The sequence below is a fragment of the Elaeis guineensis genome, chromosome 11 (assembly GCF_000442705.2).
Source record: "Elaeis guineensis isolate ETL-2024a chromosome 11, EG11, whole genome shotgun sequence".
Lineage (NCBI taxonomy): Eukaryota > Viridiplantae > Streptophyta > Magnoliopsida > Arecales > Arecaceae > Elaeis > Elaeis guineensis.
This window is the reverse complement of record NC_026003.2, coordinates 7481805-7501195: the sequence shown is the minus strand read 5'-3', so window position 1 is coordinate 7501195 and position 19391 is coordinate 7481805. Positions and strand designations below refer to the sequence as shown.

General features: G+C 37.2%; 2 protein-coding genes across 4 annotated transcripts; both read right to left on the bottom strand.

Annotated features, from left to right (window-relative positions):
* Positions 1 to 425: 425 nt before the first annotated feature.
* On the bottom strand, positions 426 to 5784 carry LOC105053529 (probable folate-biopterin transporter 7). Of its 3 annotated transcripts, XM_010934736.4 has the most exons (3): positions 5453 to 5784; positions 967 to 2029; positions 426 to 819 (listed from the first exon to the last, which is right to left on the bottom strand). In XM_010934736.4, exons 1-2 carry the CDS (start codon positions 5721 to 5723, stop codon positions 984 to 986), a joined length of 1317 nt encoding a protein of 438 aa, XP_010933038.1. In that variant the 5' UTR covers positions 5724 to 5784; the 3' UTR covers positions 426 to 819; positions 967 to 983. The 3 variants fall into 3 exon arrangements, with proteins under 3 accessions (XP_010933038.1, XP_010933037.1, XP_010933039.2); XM_010934735.4 differs by having other exon boundaries at positions 426 to 2029; XM_010934737.4 differs by having other exon boundaries at positions 426 to 2018; positions 5453 to 5781.
* A 1849-nt stretch (positions 5785 to 7633) lies between these two features.
* LOC105053530 (U-box domain-containing protein 4) lies at positions 7634 to 18906 on the bottom strand. Its single transcript, XM_010934738.4, has 5 exons — positions 18535 to 18906; positions 15083 to 15363; positions 14002 to 14091; positions 11837 to 13894; positions 7634 to 7905 (listed from the first exon to the last, which is right to left on the bottom strand). The coding sequence occupies exons 1-5, from the start codon at positions 18608 to 18610 to the stop codon at positions 7846 to 7848; spliced, it is 2565 nt and encodes an 854-aa protein (XP_010933040.2). The 5' UTR covers positions 18611 to 18906; the 3' UTR covers positions 7634 to 7845.
* Between the last annotated feature and the right edge of the window lie 485 nt (positions 18907 to 19391).

Genomic DNA, 19391 nt, shown 5'->3' with positions numbered 1-19391 from the left:
GCCAAAGCCCTTCACGATACTTGCAAACAGATAGATTCCAAAAATTACGTCTAAAGCATTCTTGAATGCATCGACAGAGAGAGAGAGAGAGAGAGAACGGCAGGGGTGCATGTGGGAGAGAAGAAAGGAGGATTAGCATTCTACAGCTTTAGTTGAACGCCATAGAATCCCTTCTTAGATTGTAAAGATCTTGTAGCATTCCAGAGTCTGCCACCCCGTCTTGTGAATCTGGTTTATATTTGTGCAGCATTTTCCTTGCGATCCGATTGTAATCTTTCCTTTCATTAGCCTAGGCTAGCCGCTGTTCATGCTTATAAATTGCATTGGACGTTGCCCAATTTTTTCCCCAAATACTAAAACATATTATAAAACAATGACCAGAGCAGGAATCTGATTTAAAACTCCTCAAACCTCAACAAATCAAAGACAACAAGAATTAGCAGCTTTATAACCCATAAAATCCGATAACAAAAAAACAATTCCACCCACACTACCGGTAAATGTAAGCCTCCTGCATTGTCTATTATGGAATATGATTAGATTTTGATCATATATTATATCCATTTGTTGGCTTACTCAAAATATAAGTTATTTTTGGTCATTATTACCACTCCAAACATAAACCATAGATGGTTTCAAACTCATTCCCTCCTCAGCTGCTCCTAGCGTCGATCTGGAAACTCCCCATGAGTTTGCTAATAATATGTCCTCTCACACCAATCCCACCAACACAATATTAGTCATCTTTATTTTCCCTCAATAGAAGTTTTCAGAGAGTAGCCAGGAAGAATAATAGACTTCTGAAAAAGTTTGGCATGCCTGCATGACAATCCAACAATTGGTTCAGCATGGATCTCCCGATAGAATCTTCCTGTCATGAACTTCTCTGTTCTATATTATAATTATGGCAAGAAAAATGAACACTTCGACACCCAACAATTGAAAAGAATAATTAGCTCTGTTTACCCCATGCGCCATGCAAGCTATTCTTCTTTCTTCTCAGGTCGGCCAGTATCCGGGATCCATGACGACCAGCAGAGAGGCAGCAATGTGCATGCTGCCTGTATCAAGATTCCAACAGTGAGCCCCGAGAAGTCGGTCCCTGTTATACCCATGAATGCAGCAAGTGCAACCCCAAGGTAACCACTGACAATAATTGCAAGAGCCAATGCTGACATTAGGAATGCCATAACAGAGCCCTCGCACCCAGCCGGGCACAGCTGTGCCATAAGAACAGTAAATGGCAGTCCCTTAAACTGAAACAAAGCTTCTAGTAAGCCCGAGAAGATCACCACATACACTGAGTCTGACACTCCCATGTCCCGGTAAATCCCCTTTACAAACAACACATCAGACACCATTAAGAGAGCTATGGTAACCTGCAGCATCGACAAGACTTTCCTCGCAGGGGTCTTTTTGAACTGTTTATTATAGGCCACACTCCAAGCCATCAATGCAGCCTGTCCAAAGACCTTGGAGAAGCCAATGACTGATGGGTCGAGGTTCAAATGCTGGGTCTGGTAGAAGAACATGGTGCCAATTAACAGCGGGACCACGGCGTAGGATGCTGAGAACCACACAATTGAGCGGGAGATCTCTGGCTTCCGTAAAGCAATCTTTAGCTCTGAGAGCTGTTTACGGATGCTAGAAGATTTTGATGAATTGCCTGCCTTCTTGGGGAGGTTGAGGGAGCTCTCAGGGACAGCAACAGTTGTGAAGAACTGGAGAAGCAGGAGGAGGGCAAAAAGGAGGAACATGGTTCTGGGAGAGAGCAAGTTGATAGCAATCCCGCCAAGGAGATTGCCAAGGGCACCAGCAGAGGCAAAAGACATCATTGCAAAAGACTGCAGTTGGCCTGACATAGATGGAGACTGCAATTGCTTGCCAGCCTCAGTAACGATGGCATCATTCGCAACCTCAGCTATAGATGCACCAAGGTTCCCTAGGAGGAGGAAGAGCGTGAGAAAGGCAATGGACATGGTCTCGGGGAGAAGGACGATTGCTAACCATGAGACTGCCTGCAACAGAGCTGCACATGACAGTATTAATGGAGTGCTCTCTGAAGATTACAGAAAGGGTACAAGACATAATACAAAAACAACAAGTATTTCTGTGACACAAGGTAACCTTCTTTTCTGAACATAAATTGGAGTAATGTGATCTGAATATCTGTTAACTGAAATATAAGAAGAAACATATTAGATGTGCAGCATGGTGAAAACAGTTTTTAGCATCTGAACATAGTAGATGTGCAGTATGGCGCAAACAGTTTTTAGCATCTCAACAAACTTGGTGTTATCCTGATTTAGAGGAGGGTCACCTAACGTAAGTAACATAACTATAAAATATGTGTCTTGGAGCTACTGAAGTGACCTGAAGCCATTTGGCACCAATCAGCAACTCTTTTCTCTTGAAAGTTAAATGACCCTTCAAGTAATCCAACTTGTTGTATACACTTATAAATGTTCAGTAAGTGTGATGAGGCTTAATCTACATTAATATGTGAAGAAAGATGATAACTTTGTGTTGAATGCTAGGAAACTAAAAAGAACCAAATAGCGCTCTAATTGCATATAGTGCTTGTCAACTTAAAATCCCCTAAGCACAGCCACAGTAAAGCCTGGATTCTTCAGAACTTTGTGATACTTGCATCAAAGTTTTAGCAGGTAATATTTATGTGAAGGGCTATGAAGCATGGACAGGAACACAAGATGCAGATAGACACAACATAGTTACAGAGGCACAAGAAATAATGAAAAGGAAGGAAACAATAGGTACAACCTCCCCCTCCCCCTCCCCCCCACATGCCCCTTCCTCTCTATCTCCCTGTGTGTGTATCTGTCTGTTGGTGGTTGGGTGGATGTGTAATAACTTAAATGTGTAAATGTATGCACCTGTATTATTTAGATATAGATGTAAAATAGCATCCATAAGCATAGTGGGTTATCAAAATAGTAGAACTCATACTTTAGACAATAGTATTAGCATCGACAAACTCTATCATTTAGTTATCTTTCAAATCCATATATTATAATCCATACTTTATAGAATAACATTAATGCTGCAAACTCCAAAATTAACCATTTATCATTAAAAGGTCCACATTTGTCAAGAAGAAAAGAAGAAAGAAAGCAAATAAAACCCTACCTTTTGGAGGTATAGCCATATAGGTGAAGTACTTCTGTCATACATGAGAAGCACCCAAAGTCCTTCCTAATTTTAAAATTAAGATACTTAAAATAAGTATTCAAAGTGTATCCTAGAAGTATGTGACAAGCATCAATATAGGATACATGCTCAATTTAGACATGCATGAAATTTGAACTACTGTGTTTCCTACGCAAGAGGTTCCTAAAAGGTCAACCAAATGACAAGTATTAAACAGTAATTTATCAACTTCAAACTGTAGGTTATCCTATCTCATTTATGGAAAGGTTCATCTAATAATAAACACAAAATTGTCTTGACTTGTGCATGGATGATTCATTAACTGTTCTAAGATCAATGGTATTTGTTGCTACCAAGTTTGTTTTCTGATGTGATAATCAAAAAATCAGTGGAAGCCAGTGTAGAACTCCTCATTATGCAATTGACATGAATCTGAGGTGCGACCATCCCCTCTTAACCAAGTTATAAGATGTTAAATAGTTATTCTAACTTGTTAAAATTTCATTATCTTTCTGAAAGTTTCCTTTTTTTCTTAGGCCCTTGCATTTTGACATGTCAATGACCTTATACAGATAAATTAAATTAAGTTTTATTAATCTTTTGCCTCCCGCTCCTCCAAGGTTACATTATTGATCAATAATGGCCTTTTGAAATCCTACCTCCCAAGTCAAAATATCCACTAGTATCATATCAGATATTCCTTTCTTGTGTAATGTTTCAAAAAGAAAATTTTGTTTCTCATGCCTTGTTATCTAGTGAATTTTTCAAATTCTCCAACCCAATCCTCCATGGAAATGTCAAAAATTTACTACAACCATGTCCTCCATGTGAGGACTGTACTACATGCTTAAAAGCTTCTATTCTGGCTATTTTGATCCACAAAACACTGTAGGACATATCAAAGCCTTTGAAAATTTTCCCTCAACCCTTGATGCCAACCATGCAACACATCATTTAGACTTTTAACCGAATCAGCCTGTCATTATGTATCACCAGTGGCTGAAGGTTTCAAAACCTGTTTTTAGTTTTGATCTAGACAAAGGAAAATCAGTTAAAATATGGACATCTTTGATGGTTTCTTAGTATTTAGTTCGAGTTCCAGACTTCCAAACCAAAAATGACCAATAGTTAGATATAACAGAAAAAAGGAAATACTAAAGAGAAACAGATCAGCTATATAAGATACAGCACCACACATAAAAAGGATAGAGATGCTTAGACTCTCAGCAAAGCAAGCAGTAATTTTATGCCATGAGGCCTGCCCTAAATCTTAACTTGAAGGCCACTGCTAACGATGTTCCTTCCGAATGCGGCTTCAAAGGATCTGTTATTCGCCCCTAGTTGCCTCAAAATATAAGAACAAAGACAGTTCCTATTTTGTATTAAAAGCTCGAGAGTCCAATTCTATGAAGCTAATGCAATACGTGGGAGCAGGATATTTATATGTTGACGATGTAGCAGCGAGTCCAAATTCTTCTTCTTGTACTTTTTTTTTATTATGTTTGGTTTGGAGAAGTTGGGCTCTAGAATGGAAATGAGCGACTTTCATTTCCAGCTATTTGGTTGGAAAGTCCTGCTCTAATGAAATCCTTAATCCTGAAAAATCCAATTCCAACTCTCGTTGGTATTCAAATCTCATTTCAGTTCTAATTCTCTGGTATTCAAACCCCATTCCGATTCCAAACGCATCAGTAAATATGCTCATTCTAATTCTCATTCCAATCTATTCAGATTCTGATTTGGATTCCAGTTGCGAACCAAAAGCACCCTTTGCTCTAGCACATCAAACGAGCCAAAGTCCTTGGTCCTACTCAAGGCTAAACATAGACCAACTTTATTTTGTAGTTAAAAAATCATTTGCTAACAGGTAAAAAAAATCATTTGCTAGCAGGTAAATTTAGGGTCGCGGAAGAAGCTTCAAAGTTATCACACGAGTAGTGAAGACCTTCCACCGCTACGGCCGGGGGAAGGAACATTCCCATATGATACCTACGTACCAAACCGCTTTATGAAGTTCCAGTATTCCTCCGAAACTGTTAACAAACCCTCAAATTTACCGAACAGGACAATTCTACAACTCCAAGCATGTGGAAGGACTTCGGGATGACCAATCTCTCAAGCCCAGATAGGAACGTAAAACAAAGCTAAACTATTCCACGGGAACACCGTACTCGATAGATTCGAGAGAATTCCGACGAGTTTTTTTTTTGTCGGTGAAAATAGATTAAAAAAAAAAGGAAAAGCGAAAAGGAAAAGGTGGGGGCGGTGGCGATAGGTGTTTTACCGCCGAGGGCGACGTAGGGGAGGCGGCGCTGGCCGCGGATGGCGACGGCGTCGGAGAGGAGGCCGTAGAGGGGCTTGGCGACCATTGGGAGATTTGCCGAGTTCTGGAGGATCTGGAGGGCGGAGGCGGGGACGCCCAGCCCATCCTTGAGGTAGAAGTTGATGCCCAGCCACGGGAAGCACCGGAATCCCTGAACCCAGAACCCCAATCCCACCATCCACTTCACCCGATCCATCGTCGTCGTCTCCCTCGCCTTGTTTTTCTCTCCCATCTTCCTCACCGCAAACAAGGAGAAGAGATCTCAGATATTTCGTTTCGGTTTCTTTTGTTTCAATTCTTTTTAATTAAGCTTTATATAGGGTGGGTTGGAGGGGCAGAAAAAAAAAAAAAAAAAAAAAAAACAAAAAAGTTGGTGGCCGGTGGGGCGCCTTTGGTTGTGCCGTGGATTTTCCTTTTAAAAGGTACACGTGTCTAGCATAAGGGTGGCACTTTTTAACCCGTTTAATTTGTCTGGTTCTTATGGTATTAAGCAGATTTTTAAATTCTATAAGATGTGTTCTGATTTCCCATAAAATATTTATAAAATTAAATAAATTTTTAAATTCTATAAAATGAATGTATTCTGATTTTTTTGATATTTTTAAATAATATAAAATAAATATATTTTGATTTCTTCATGAAATAGGATGCTATCCCTTTTGTTTGGATAATAATTCTAATCATGCACATATTGATAGAGATCTTTCTTTTTTTTCTTGTAATTATATTTTTTTTTTTTCTTTATATTTTTTTCTTTATTTTCTTTATTTTTTCATCTTTATTTTATTTTTTATTTTTATTTTTTTTTATTTTTTTCTCATATAATTACATGTTTCAGAGTTCTCAATTCATCCGGATCTTATTTTCTTATAGAAACAATATTAGACGATCGAAACATCTTGTTTTATCGAGACATAAAATTTTAAAATTAAATTATCTATTTGATAAAATAATCCGATGCAAATCTAATTGTATCTATTTAACTAATGAGTAAATTTAGATTTATAAATTTTTAATTTATCTTACATCAAATTTGATTCGTCCGGTCCAACTTATCTGATTGCTATCACTAATTATTTGAGATCATATTTTTCTCCATCAAAGAGTATAAATCTAATTTTTTATAAATATAATGTAATTTTTAAATCTGTTCCCACGTGGAAACCCTGTGGGCATGGCAAGTATTTTTGGAGAGAAAAGTGGGTGTAAATTTCATGTTTTTGCAACCGTTGCAAAATTATGAAGAACATTAGCTCGGTGAATATAAAAAGTAACATGTTGAAGTCAGATGAAGAATATTTTTGGTCAAAAACATCATCATTACTTCTGTTAACATTCTTTCTGTTGTAAAGCGAAATAATGATCATTATAATTATCGATTTTTTTTTATTTTCACCCTCTAAGAAATTCAGTTCAGCTATTAAATCAATCATAGCAGAAGGCAGGTGCTTTTTTTTTTTTTTTTTTGTATAAAGGTGAGCAAGATCTGAGGGAATTAGTGTGGATCGGCTATTTAGGTTGGGAGTCCAAACAGACTACTAGGTGTGTTGAGGTATGACAAGTAGCCCATTGTTTTGACTAAAGACGAATGCACGAGTGAGTTGGACGCGTGGACAGTCGAGTGGCCCTTTCTACAAGGGTCTGGTAGGTGAACCAGAACAATTTTTAGTTGCGCACGATAAGAGTAATAATGATACATCCATTTTGACACAGAAAAGACCAAAAAAAAAAAAAAAACAAATCCGACTTTCTCCAATCACTGCAATTACCTCGCCTGTACCAAGCTTCAATCCCCCAATTTCTTTTTTTTTTTTAAATATTTTTTTCTTCCTCTTAAAATACATTATAGTTTTTCTTTATAGTTTTGCCATCGCTTACTCTTGTTATCATCTGTTTTCTTGTAGATTAGCTATTGTATATACGGTGACAAAGAGGCTCTCTTTGAAGGAGCCAGAGATGCAAATGAGTAATCCACAATTTTCAGACCACTGGATTTGCTAGAAAACAAGAACAATTTTTAGAAGTCTAATATACCAATTGTAATGCCACCAGACCCCAAAAGAACATGCACCTTAGTTTACACTAGCATAGGAAAAGGCATATACAACAGTCAACAGTACCAAGACAAACAAAGAATCAATGGACTTCCAAGAGACCTTTACAGCTCAGTCTTTTTTACAAGGAAACGTCCCTGGAACAATTATCTGATCTACTTAACATGAGAGTAAACTTCAAAAACATCGCGCACTTAACTCATGACACCAATGTCGGCGCTTAACAGAATCAGATAGGATCCAACTTATAATTACATAAGACTGAGTGTTACAGGTATATTGCAAAAGTGTATGTCAGCATCATCCCCTCCCTGCATTGCATTGCCGTTGATCTCGGAAATAGCGAAGAAGAGCATGTGCCTGCAAAGCAAGATTCACATCTTAGGGTCTTCATCAACTAATTTAATGAAATGATTTCACTAGACTTTGCACAGATGGAAGGAATAAATAAATAAACAAATAGAAACAGAACTTGTTTGCACACCCTCTCGATCACTTGCGAGCACCTCACAGGCAGAAAGCTACAAGGTCTACAAAAACAAGATTACCAAGTTGAAAGGGACAAAACCCAACCACCCGACTGAACTTAAGTAGAGTTGAATACACTAGGACAGCTGTCTCAATTTAGCCAGATGAAATATTTATCAAACATTAGAAATTTATGTTCCTATATAATATGCACAATGACAGAGTTTTGAGTCTTAGGCATATTCTAGAAATATTTTGTCTAACAATTTTTTGTGCCTACGAAACCATGGACCCACTTACAACCAGTCTCTAGCACTCTGCAAAAGGTTTCCCATATAAAAATGGCAGCTTTTCTTAATCTGTGTTTTTCACAACCTACCCCCTTTATCATGTGACCTTCCAATCCTCGTTCAATCAACTCCCTTGCTATTAATGGACGTCATACATGCATGTATAAAAAAAAAAATCCTCCAAATCGATGGTTTCAAGATTCAGTTGGACTTGCTCCATTTTGGCAAGGATCCATCTGAAAAAGATTGAAACTTCCGATCAATTTCAGCCGGTCCTAGATAGCATAGTATTCCGTAGCGATCCGAACCGGCCGATATACCTCGTATCGAACCGTACCGATGGGAAGTCGGTCCAGTTCAAACCGAACTTTTAGAAAATGAGCTGAACTAGACCGAACCGGTTGATTCGGTACGGCATCAGTCCGAACCGCTCGATACTGGGTGGGCCGGTTCAGTCCAATTCATCCCAATTTTCTTTTCTTTTAGTGCCAGTGGGTGGGATTTTTTTTTTTTTGTTATTATTATTGGTACGGTATGGTACAGTCTAGTATGGTATGGCATGGTATCGTATCGGTCGGCAACTGACACGTATTCCGCTACCAAGTCTGCGAATCTTGCTAGACAATTTCGACAATTTCAACCAAAAATGACTGAACTGTTATTTCGTATTCTTTTTGTTCCCAAGCAGCAGGATCGCCATTATAAAGCGACTCAAGTCTCTCACGATCCTGATGATCTGATTATGAGTAATTAAAAGTTAAATTATTTTCATATACATTAAGCATCTAACTTCTAGTCTGTCTGGTAGATCTAGTACATAACATCTACTTTCTCATGTCTACTGAAGACAACAATAGGTTTTGCTACATTAAGGTTTAGATACCAATCAAGGATTTAGGTCCCACTAGAGGAAACAAGGTACTCACCACTCAGTACCATATTGTTGCAATAGGAACACAGGATCATAATGGGATGCAGACATTGGGTCTCTCTTGCATTGAGACATCCCAACCATCTCGGTCCATCTTGACAGTTCCACTGTGTCCCAAGTGTTGGGACAAATTGGGACAGTCAAGACAGACATGGATGCAAATTTATTTAATATTTCTTTTTATTCTTATTGTTACTGATTGTTTTAGCATGCCTTGAATGTACCATCCCAACCTGGTAACATATACATACTGTCTTAGGAGGAAATTGAGACAGGATCAACTAATGAGATTGAAAACTTCCGTATCGATCCTTAAGAAAATTAGAAAGCTATTACATTTGAATAAAAGGTTGATAAAGCTTTTAAGTGCTCATGTAACCCAATGGAAGCACAATCATAATTTAACATTGTAATGAAGTTTGCTACCAAAAGAAACTTTTTATAACTCAACCTCAAGGAAAGACCATATTACGTTTGTTCTTGTTACTCATTTGTCATGCTCCAAGTGGCATGATTCCACCAATGTGATTATCAAGAATTAGTGAAATCCAAATTCTTTTCCAAGAAGCCTCTATCTTCTTCATCATCTCCTCTTCTAAATATTTGAAAATGGAGAAGATCCTGTGCATACCTATCTCTTGTTCCATTTATAACTTACATTTTAGGCATGTGTATCGAGCATAAAACCCTCAAATTTAATAAAAACCATATGCAGATTCTCTTATCACTGAAAATCTCTTACTGGTACTAGAATAGGGATGGAGCATCCACAGTTGACTTCCTAGACGATAAGGTTAAAAGAATCCATCCTCAACTATTGTTGGCATCTTTCAACCAATGGTTAAAGTACTGTTTGTTATGCCCATCAAATCATAGGTTGGCATGGTATGGACATGCAATGCCAAAATTTGATGGTCAGTCGCCCAACCATGTCTAAAGGCTTGTGGCAACTAGAATTGGTCCTTGCAAAAGCATGCTGAACTAACAATCACATGGGCCAACATAGACCAACACACATACCTTGTACCATGCTGACACAAGCACAATACGATGCCCTATTCCATGACTTCGACATCAATTTTCATGACCCTTACCAATAGCTTTATATTTTACTCCAATGTGCATAGTATAGTTCCATAGCAATTCATCCAACTCTGTAAATCACCTTTGTCCTTATCAATACTGTTATAATTTCCCTTTTTCAAGTTTTTACTAAATAAAGCAAGTCAATCAAGTATGAAGCATAATTCTACTTAACTCCCTGGTTTCCTAAATTTCCTTGTCATCTAGCAGCAGTTTTAATACTTGCTGCTTCAATAATATGAAAGAAAGATGGCATATATGGTTCCCCTAGCACCATCCTACAGATGTCCTTTTCATAGCTACCAAAGAACAAAGATTATTTTACCACCTTTAATAAATCTCACTCTTGCCAAAAGCATAGTGTTTTTTTTTTTTTCACTCCACAGGCACAATTTGATATGCTAGGGAATTAATGCACATGTTGTGCATGTGTCTTCAACAATAAAATTGTCACTACAATAAAAATTTTAAAAAAAAAGAGTAGTGTTGCTATGTCTTTCTAAGATTCCTCTCATTCAAAGAGCAAAAGCTTTACAACTATATACCCATATGCAAAAATGACATATTTTATGGATTGCCCTTAAAAAGTAAACCAAACAAAACAAAAAAAAAATATAGTTTTTAAGCAAAAACCATTCCAAAGAAATACCAAGACATATTAAAAACTAATGGAAAATCAGAATAATCAAAGAGTAAACAGCTCCATTACTTTAAATATTCTACTTTTGATATCTCTTAACAGCTGGTATCGTTGGATGGTACGCATCTAATGATTTCAATTTTCAACAGTTGTCCACCATACAACAATATTATTATAGTTGTTTTGAAGCCAGGACCAGTTAAATGGAAGCTAAATTTGGGGTATCCACGCAAACATTGAAGCCACTTAATTATTATAGTTGTACAGGGTATTCCAATCTCCTCAAACATTTAAAGTAGTAAGACATGTCTCTGGTGTATCTTACAAATCTCTGTGTGGATTTTCTTTTCTAAGCATAACCTACCAAAATAGTAACCATAACCTGCGCACCTAGCCTAACTAACTTTTGCATGTTCTTGCGATGGTTTCAGCATCAACTTGCACATCATATGTTGGGGTAATACAGACACTTGACATGGGTTCACAGGCACCTTTTTAACTTATCATTTTAATATCTATGATGAAAAGGGTTTCCAAATTCTCTTTTACCTTTTTTTCTGTTTCGGCATGATTAATAGAATTTGTCACTTATGAATCCCAGAATCTTCTATATAAAAAATATAAAATTAAAGGCAAAAGAGAAAAGGAAAGACAAAAATATATATATATATATAAATGTTGATATTAATCAAACAGACCAAAAAACAGTCAGAATATTACCACTTAAATGTCGTCAATTTACATACGAAAATTAATATCTGATTAAGTTAAAAACCATGAAAATTGAAAATACAAACACAAGAGGGGCCTGTCGAAAACAAAAAACATGCTTATATGCATACAGATACAAAGCTAGAAATGAAGATAAAACAACAATACCTTTTCTTTAGCTCGTGGTGTCCCTGACTGTGATAATGCTACTAATGGAGGCACAGCACCTTGTTGAAGAACTTGAGTACAGAATCTATTACTATTTGTACAGAGTTGAAGCAAAGCTGCAGCAGCATTTTCTTTTCCTCTTGCAGATCCCAATTCGACAACTTCCACAAGGGAAGGGATCCCTTCCGAATGACCAATTGCGGTCCTGCCCTCCTGTATTGTCGCAAGGTTTGCCAAAACAGCCACAGCCTTATCAACCAGACCAGCTGCTGGGTCCATCAGCTCCACTAAGGGATTTACAGCCCCAGCCCGCACTATACGAACCTTGTTCTCATGAAATATCGATAGATTAAACAATGCAGTTGTAGCATCTTTCTTTCCTCGAGGAGTCCCATTTCCTAATAATTCAACCAGAGGTCTAATTGCGCCTGATCGTCCGATCCTAACCTTATTTTCTCCAATCACTGAAAGGCTAAATAAGGTCGCAGCTGAGTTCTCTCTTGCTTGACAGTTCCCCGTCTCTAGCACATGAATAAGAAGATCAATGGCACCAGCATTTGCAATGGCAATCTTGTTGTTGTCATTGATTGATAAGTTCAGAAGTGCAGTTACAGCATTCTCCTGAGTCTCAGGGTCCACTGAATTAAGCAGATCAACTAACAAGCTTATAGATCCACAGTTTGCAATGACAACTCTATTTTCCATATTGTGTTTAGTAAGAAAACGCAGCTCTGCTGTAGCAGCTCTCTGCACATCAACCGAATCACTTTTCAAATCCTCAGCCAACTTACGAACTTGGGTCTCAACACCTGAGAGGTCAGGCCTGGAATCCATAGATGGAGAAGATATGATCCTAGGGATGGATGGCCATTGAAAAATGGTTTGGCTTCTAAAACGAGCCTCACCCAACCTTGGAGGGAATTCAGGTTCTCTCTGAGGAGCAGAGGAAGCTGGAGTCTCTCGTGTAACTTCTCCGGAGGAAGCTGGAGTGTCTTGTGTAACTTCTCCTGAGGCATCACTGCTGTAATGTGTGAGGTCACTGGAAACTCGTGACACCACATTTGCATCTCCAGTACCTTGAGGATAATCATTATCTGAAACAGAACTGCAGGCAGAAACACTTTGTTTATGACCCTGAAATTGCCCATCAACCATGGAGGCTTGAGAATCCTGTTTTGTTTGATTAGCAGTTTGGCCACCAGAATCAACAGCAGTCACTAACGATAATCTTGCAGTATTTGCATCACACCTGTTTTCAAGTTGCAAAGATAACGCCACAGGTAGGGAACTACGACGTGGAGACAAAGGCTTCTCATGCAAATAATTTCCCTGGAGGTCTCCACTAGACAAATGTGAATCCTTATGTGAACTTATCATACACTTGTTAGATTCTGGCGATCTTGGATGATTAGCCCTTGGAGAATGACCAGAATAAGGAACATTGCAGTCATTAGAACTTGAATCTATGGGGCTTAGAGAAGACAAAGAGAGATTCATACTAATGGATTTCATGGGATCTGGAAGCTTGATGTCATTTGACTCACACCAGTTGGCAATTAATAACTTAACAGTGTAGTTGGGAACCAAATTAGTGTTCCCAAGTGTTTGACGTGTCTTGGGACAAACATTAAAACCTTGATCAAGCCATTTTCTAATAAATGCCCGCTCATATGTTTGACCAGAATCCACAATCACTGGGTCGGATATCAGTTCTAGGGACAGTGGGCAGCAAAAATCAGCAGGAATTGGCACCCCATTAATGCTGTGCAACTGTTTTATTTTAACCAGGCACTCATGCATACTAGTGATAAGTGCAATCATATGATCAATGTCTTCCACTTCTATATGGTTTTCACCATGGCCAACCTTCATTTTAAATTTCTCAAGGGCAGCAGCCTCCATCAGCAATTCTTGATTAGATGACAAGCTCAGAGAGTTCAAAATTTTATCTAAAAGCTCAGGCTTAGGAATAAATTTCTCCCTCTGATCTCTTATGGCCTCTTTAATGACATCTGATATCTGTTCATAATGGATGTGTTGAATTTTCTGTACATAATGCTGAAATGGTTTGTCCAAAACAAACCTCAATCAGAATACAAAGGAGCTAAATATATCATGAGACGGAAGAATAAAAAGTAGGTCAAGCTTCATATGTGCTTCATTACCTCGATAGGTGTTGAAGTCGAATTAAGTAGTTGGCATACTTCAATGGAGTATTTCCATATATTTGCTATTATGGATTCAATTTGCGAAACCTGGGAAAAGCAATTCAAATCCCAGTTAGAAAATAATAGCGTGCATGATTCTTTGAGAACTACCAAAGCAATATGCTCATTCAATACTCCATCACACGTGTGTCATTGAACTTAACACAAGAAAGCCCATAGTCTGATAGTGAAGCATCATTACTGGATGAAAAGAAGGGTATTAATATTGCTGATCAATTAACTAAAGATCAGAAAACAGTTGTAGGGAAAACTATCTAATTGTTGCACTTCAAAAAATCCACTCTCTCTATATAACACCAGCAAGTAAAAAGAATAAGAATGTAATCATCACATCATAGTGACCTTAGAAGTAAATACTATGTTTACATTAGCTAAAAAGATGCTTTTCGTTTTTTAATATTTTTTAAGTAAAAATGAGCGACTTCAACAGTTACTCTATAATGATTTAATGAACATTATCAAGTTCCACACTCTGCCAGCTCAAGTTTGAATAACTTACTCTCCATTTGCAGAGATAAGATACACAATGGAACAGTGCCTTCTTTCTTGAGAGTTAAAATTGTTATCTAGCAAGCTATAATGCAATCAGTTCTTGTCTCAGTGGAAGAGGGTGTTCATGAATAGTGAAACCTAAATTAACCAACTAAATCATTCATGTCTCCAACATATCTGCAGACCTGCTATTACAGTTCTAAAGGCTGGAATTGATATGAACCAAAACTAAAACCTGAGGGCAGAATCTAGCTAAAATTTCACTCTGTCTAATGTAGGAGAAAATATTCCCAGTTAAATGCTGACAATCATAACATTAGATGAATCAGTTCTGGACAAAAACAACTAAGATATCAACAAATTTTGTCGCATAGAACTTACTTGCCATGCTAAGAAAGACATGGAAAAGAGAAAGATTCAAAAAGTTATTTGTATAACACCTTTTTTTTTTTGTAATAGAAGCAAACAATTTCTGTCTTACAAAAAAAAAAGGCTAAGTTTCCAAAATAAGGTCAATGTAACATACAAAATAAACTTTACTCATCGTTGGGTGCCAGCACCCAACAAGTTCCCTAGCTTCATTGACAACACCATCAAGTTCTTTCAACAATAGAATCAGTTTCCCATCTGACGATATCTTAGAAGCAACAGCTTGATCAAGCACTGGTTTCAAAATCTCCAAGATTTCATCAATTTTTCTGACGTATCTTGTAACCAGCTCCGATTTTATAGCATTGCTGGAAGACAAGAGATCAAAGCATGTGATGTTATTGAGCAATGTCTTGAGCAATGATATCTCCATCATACCTGTTGCAAAAGCAGAAGCATGAGTATACTTCCAAACACTCATAAACTCGTAATTGTAACTCCATCTTAAACAAAATGAGTGCTTCCAGCTCCAGGAAATTCTTACAAAATTACATCTGCTCCGCAACATATGAACAGTTTAGTATACCAAAAGAAGTTAATCAGGTTTTGTACCTAGTGAGGTGACATGAATTACGCTACTCAGAAGAGACTGGATGGTGAAATGAATCTGTGGCAAATGACTAAAAAATTGCTTTAAAATGTACAATCAAAAGTCCCACAAAATTGACCGTCATATATGATCGATTTCATCAACCTAAATGGTAAAAGTAGCATCTAATGAAGAGTATTTTCCCATCTATCAAAAAAGTGTTGCCAAGGAATGTACAATTTCTCATATAAAATGATATTGTATACATTGATAATCTACCAGATAGTGTACTTGTTATTCTCCTTAATATTTATATGGTGGGTTACAAGTTGGCATCCTCACTGAATTTGTGTCCATCAAGTCCTGTTGCTATTGCTTGATTTCCCAGTTTCTAGTAACATTTCTTACCATAAGCTAGTAGATGTAGATTTTAGTATTTTGGCTGGTTGCGCAGCATTAATCTATGCAAACACTTCCTAGGCTCTCTCACATTGAATTTTTCCTAAAGATCCAGCTCCCTGCTTTTTCACCCCATCACATGCCCATCCATCGCAGGTTCAACCAACTACAAGCTGGATTTGTCACAAAATTGATAGGTAGGTACTACCTATAAGTTTGTTCTTGCCATGCTGATAGATGTTCTGATGAGCTACAAAAGCATAATGATTTACAATTCTTGAGTCTTTTTTCTTACAACTACATCAACGGTCTTTCATAATTATTGAACTATTCACCACTTTACCTTGCATTGTAATTAGTATGAGAGATTTTTCTTGATTAAAATAATAAGTTTTTCTATATGCAATTTTTATCACAATTTTTCTGGATTGTTTATCCTCTGCAAACTATGCAAAACTCTTGTTAACAAGTTCAAGGAAAGACGCGATTTCTCTCCTAACTTTATACCCATTAGGAAGAGAGCAAAAGCATTTTGCTGGCATTTTGGAAATGGTTAGTTGCTTAACCATGGTGCATATTCTAGGGAGAAAGAGTAAGGTTACACTCTGCAAGTCTGAACCCCATCCACTCGGGGAAAGAAGGTACCATCTTTGCCCAAACTTTCATATGCTCAATGTACATCAAAAATTGTTCTCAAATTTGAAAGCATCCTTGTGGTCAATATCCAGTCACATTGTTGTAGGTTGTAAGTGGTACAGGCATCATTCCTTGAACTACTAGACTGGAAAACCACACTATATCAAGTTTTATAGTGGAAAGTTTCCAGTTCCCAGGCATCCATATTTGATAGTTCAGATGCTTAGTTTCCAGGAAGCAAATCTGACTACTGTAGCCAAGCATCAAAATTGTTCCTTTATATAGGTGTTACAATTGAGTTGACCTTTTCTAATATCAATTTGATCTATTGATGAAAACTTATTAACATTGTCTTCATACTTCTATCATAAACCAAATTACAACATTTTCTTTTTACTTCCATTATTAAACAACAATGCCTATGATCTCAGCATCTTGCATTTTTCAATGCTGAGAAAGACATTTTGCCAGCAGATTCTTCTCCTTTGCTCCTCTCATTATAACACCATTGAAAGGCCCATAAAATAATGCATTTGCCCATGTCATTTATCTCACAACCTTCATAAGAATAAAACTTAAGAAAGCTGATGTTTGAACAGGTGAAATGGTTGAGATGATAGGCTTAAGGATGAAATTTTAGATCATGAAGACTTTGTAACTGATCTTTGCAATGCTTTCCATGCACTTGCTCCCCCATCATTGTCCCACTTGAAGCCTCCAACTCTCACTCTTTACCCTAAATCACTCCTGATCCCATCTCATTTATATGGGCACTCTCTCCCCGTATTCAAAAAAAGGGGACACCTCTTGAACATCAGGAGGTTAACATGCATGTGGTTTCCATTAATAGGGTCTATTTTTTAAAAATATATATTCTTATTAATGGAAAAGCTTTAATATGGTACTCTATATATACAACCATTAGCAATTAATAATCAAACCTGTATTACAGATTTGCAAACTATGATTGCAATACAAGAACCAAAAGCAACTCTTGTTGGCAAAATAATCTGAAAAGACAAGCTTCTCCAAATCATCATTTCTTATTTTGGTGTATCAAGGCCTAAGGGATTAAATGCTTGAAAGGCATAGACAGCATCAATTAAGGTTGAGTGTCAAGTTTTAATTTTTCAGTGCTTAAATTTCTAACAAAGGCCACTAATTCTGGAGATTATCTGCGAATTTGATGAATATAATGGTATATCAGGCAAACACACCCTTTTTATACCCTATCAAAGTGTTCTCTCATGCATCCGGACAATGTTTCTGCCAGTCACAGCGTCAAGCCATTTAACAGTTAACCTTTGAAATCAGAAGTTTTTGAAGTATGCAATGCACAAGTGGTCAGACCCCTCCATCCTAGGGGAAGCTTCTAGGTTCCAGCAAATAGACATCCCGAGGAATTAGCTTATTGACTTCCTGAATACGATTCTTCCTATTGTCGCACATAGGAAGGGCCTGTGTTGGATGTGTTGTACAAATATCTGCGACTGAGTCTCAGATTTCACATGAACAAGTTCACAGTCAAAAAGAGTTGTGTTGTGCAGCCCAAATTTCTTGCAGCCAGGCAATTTACGTTTCTACAGTCTTCCCTCCCCCTCACCAAAGAAAAAAAAGAAAAAAAAAAAGCAATAATTTTGGATCCTTATGATATGTGCCAAAACCTCTACCTCATGTCGCACTTAAACATTTAAATTTCCAAATAATTAGAGTCCTCTATCAACCTTGCACACAATGACAGACTTATTCTTCGTACATCAACAACTAAATCGTCTCAAATTTCCACTGCACACACCTATCTTGTATCAATCAATTGATCACCACTTATACTCATCCAAAGCGAAAAATTTGAGAACAAAAGATTGAAGGCAAAGAGAGAGAGCAGAAACCTATAAACAATGGATCCGTTCGAATTAAAGAGAGATTGGAAGGAAAGGTAACGATGCCAAGAATCAAACCGGAAAGAAGGGGATGGGGACCCTCACCTTCGCCGTCAAGCTCGCCGGCGGTCGGCGCTCGAGTCCTCACCGATTTCGCGGGGTTGGATTTGGCCTCTTTCATTTCCTTCGCGGGACGAGGACTTCGCCTTTCAGTCGGCCACGTGATCGAGGGAAGGAGAATTTTCTCGTCATTCGCCAGCTTCAGGTTCTTCTTTTTCTTTTCTTTTAATTTTCATATTTTAAAGCGGAAAAATGGAGCCGGATTCCCAAACCATCCAAAGTCAACCAATTGGGACGGACCTGGGCCAATCCTAAATCGTAGGTGTTGAAAGTTATGCCGGTCCAGGGGCACTGGGTGTTGAAGCAGACCTCTGGTGACGGCGACGAGGGAGCCATAGGCGATGATGGGGAGGGTGGACAAGGTAGCAAGGCAGCAGCGATCGACTCATTTTTTTTTAATTATTTTTTTTATAATTATTTTTTTTATAATTATTTTTTTCATCTCTTAATGTCATATAAAAAATAAAATTATTTTAAAATTTAAATATACAAGATGGATAAATAAATTGGAGTAAAATATTAAAAGATAAATAAAAAATAATTAATTATTAAAAAAATGAAAAAAAGAGTGAGAGTTCAAAGTGATGTGAGAGAAGAAAAAAGAGATAGGATATATAAATTATTAAAAAAAATTATTTTTTTATATAATTTTATTATTTTTTATTTTTTCAAAATTTTATATGAAATATAAAATTAATTTATAAAATTAATTAATAGAATCAATTTTAATTTTTTCTACTAGTATATACATATATGTCTTATATTTTTTAATTTTTTTTGGTTTAATTGATCTCACATTTTATTACATGCATCCGCCGTTAGCGATGGGATCAACGAAGGAA

Bases quoted from the DNA above. Each gene is read 5' to 3' on its own strand.
- LOC105053529 (XM_010934735.4), bottom strand. From the start codon at position 5,723: ATGGGAGAGAAAAACAAGGCGAGGGAGACGACGACGATGGATCGGGTG. The intron at 2,030-5,452 runs GTAAAACACCTA...TGTCATGTGCAG, and splicing joins CCCCTACGTCGCCCTCGGCG to CTCTGTTGCAGGCAGTCTCA.
- LOC105053530 (XM_010934738.4), bottom strand. From the start codon at position 18,610: ATGAAAGAGGCCAAATCCAACCCCGCGAAATCGGTGAGGACTCGAGCG. The intron at 15,364-18,534 runs GTGAGGGTCCCC...CTTTTGCAACAG, and splicing joins CGGCGAGCTTGACGGCGAAG to GTATGATGGAGATATCATTG. The intron at 7,906-11,836 runs GTATTGTTGTTT...CTTGCTTTGCAG, and splicing joins CACCACGAGCTAAAGAAAAG to GCACATGCTCTTCTTCGCTA.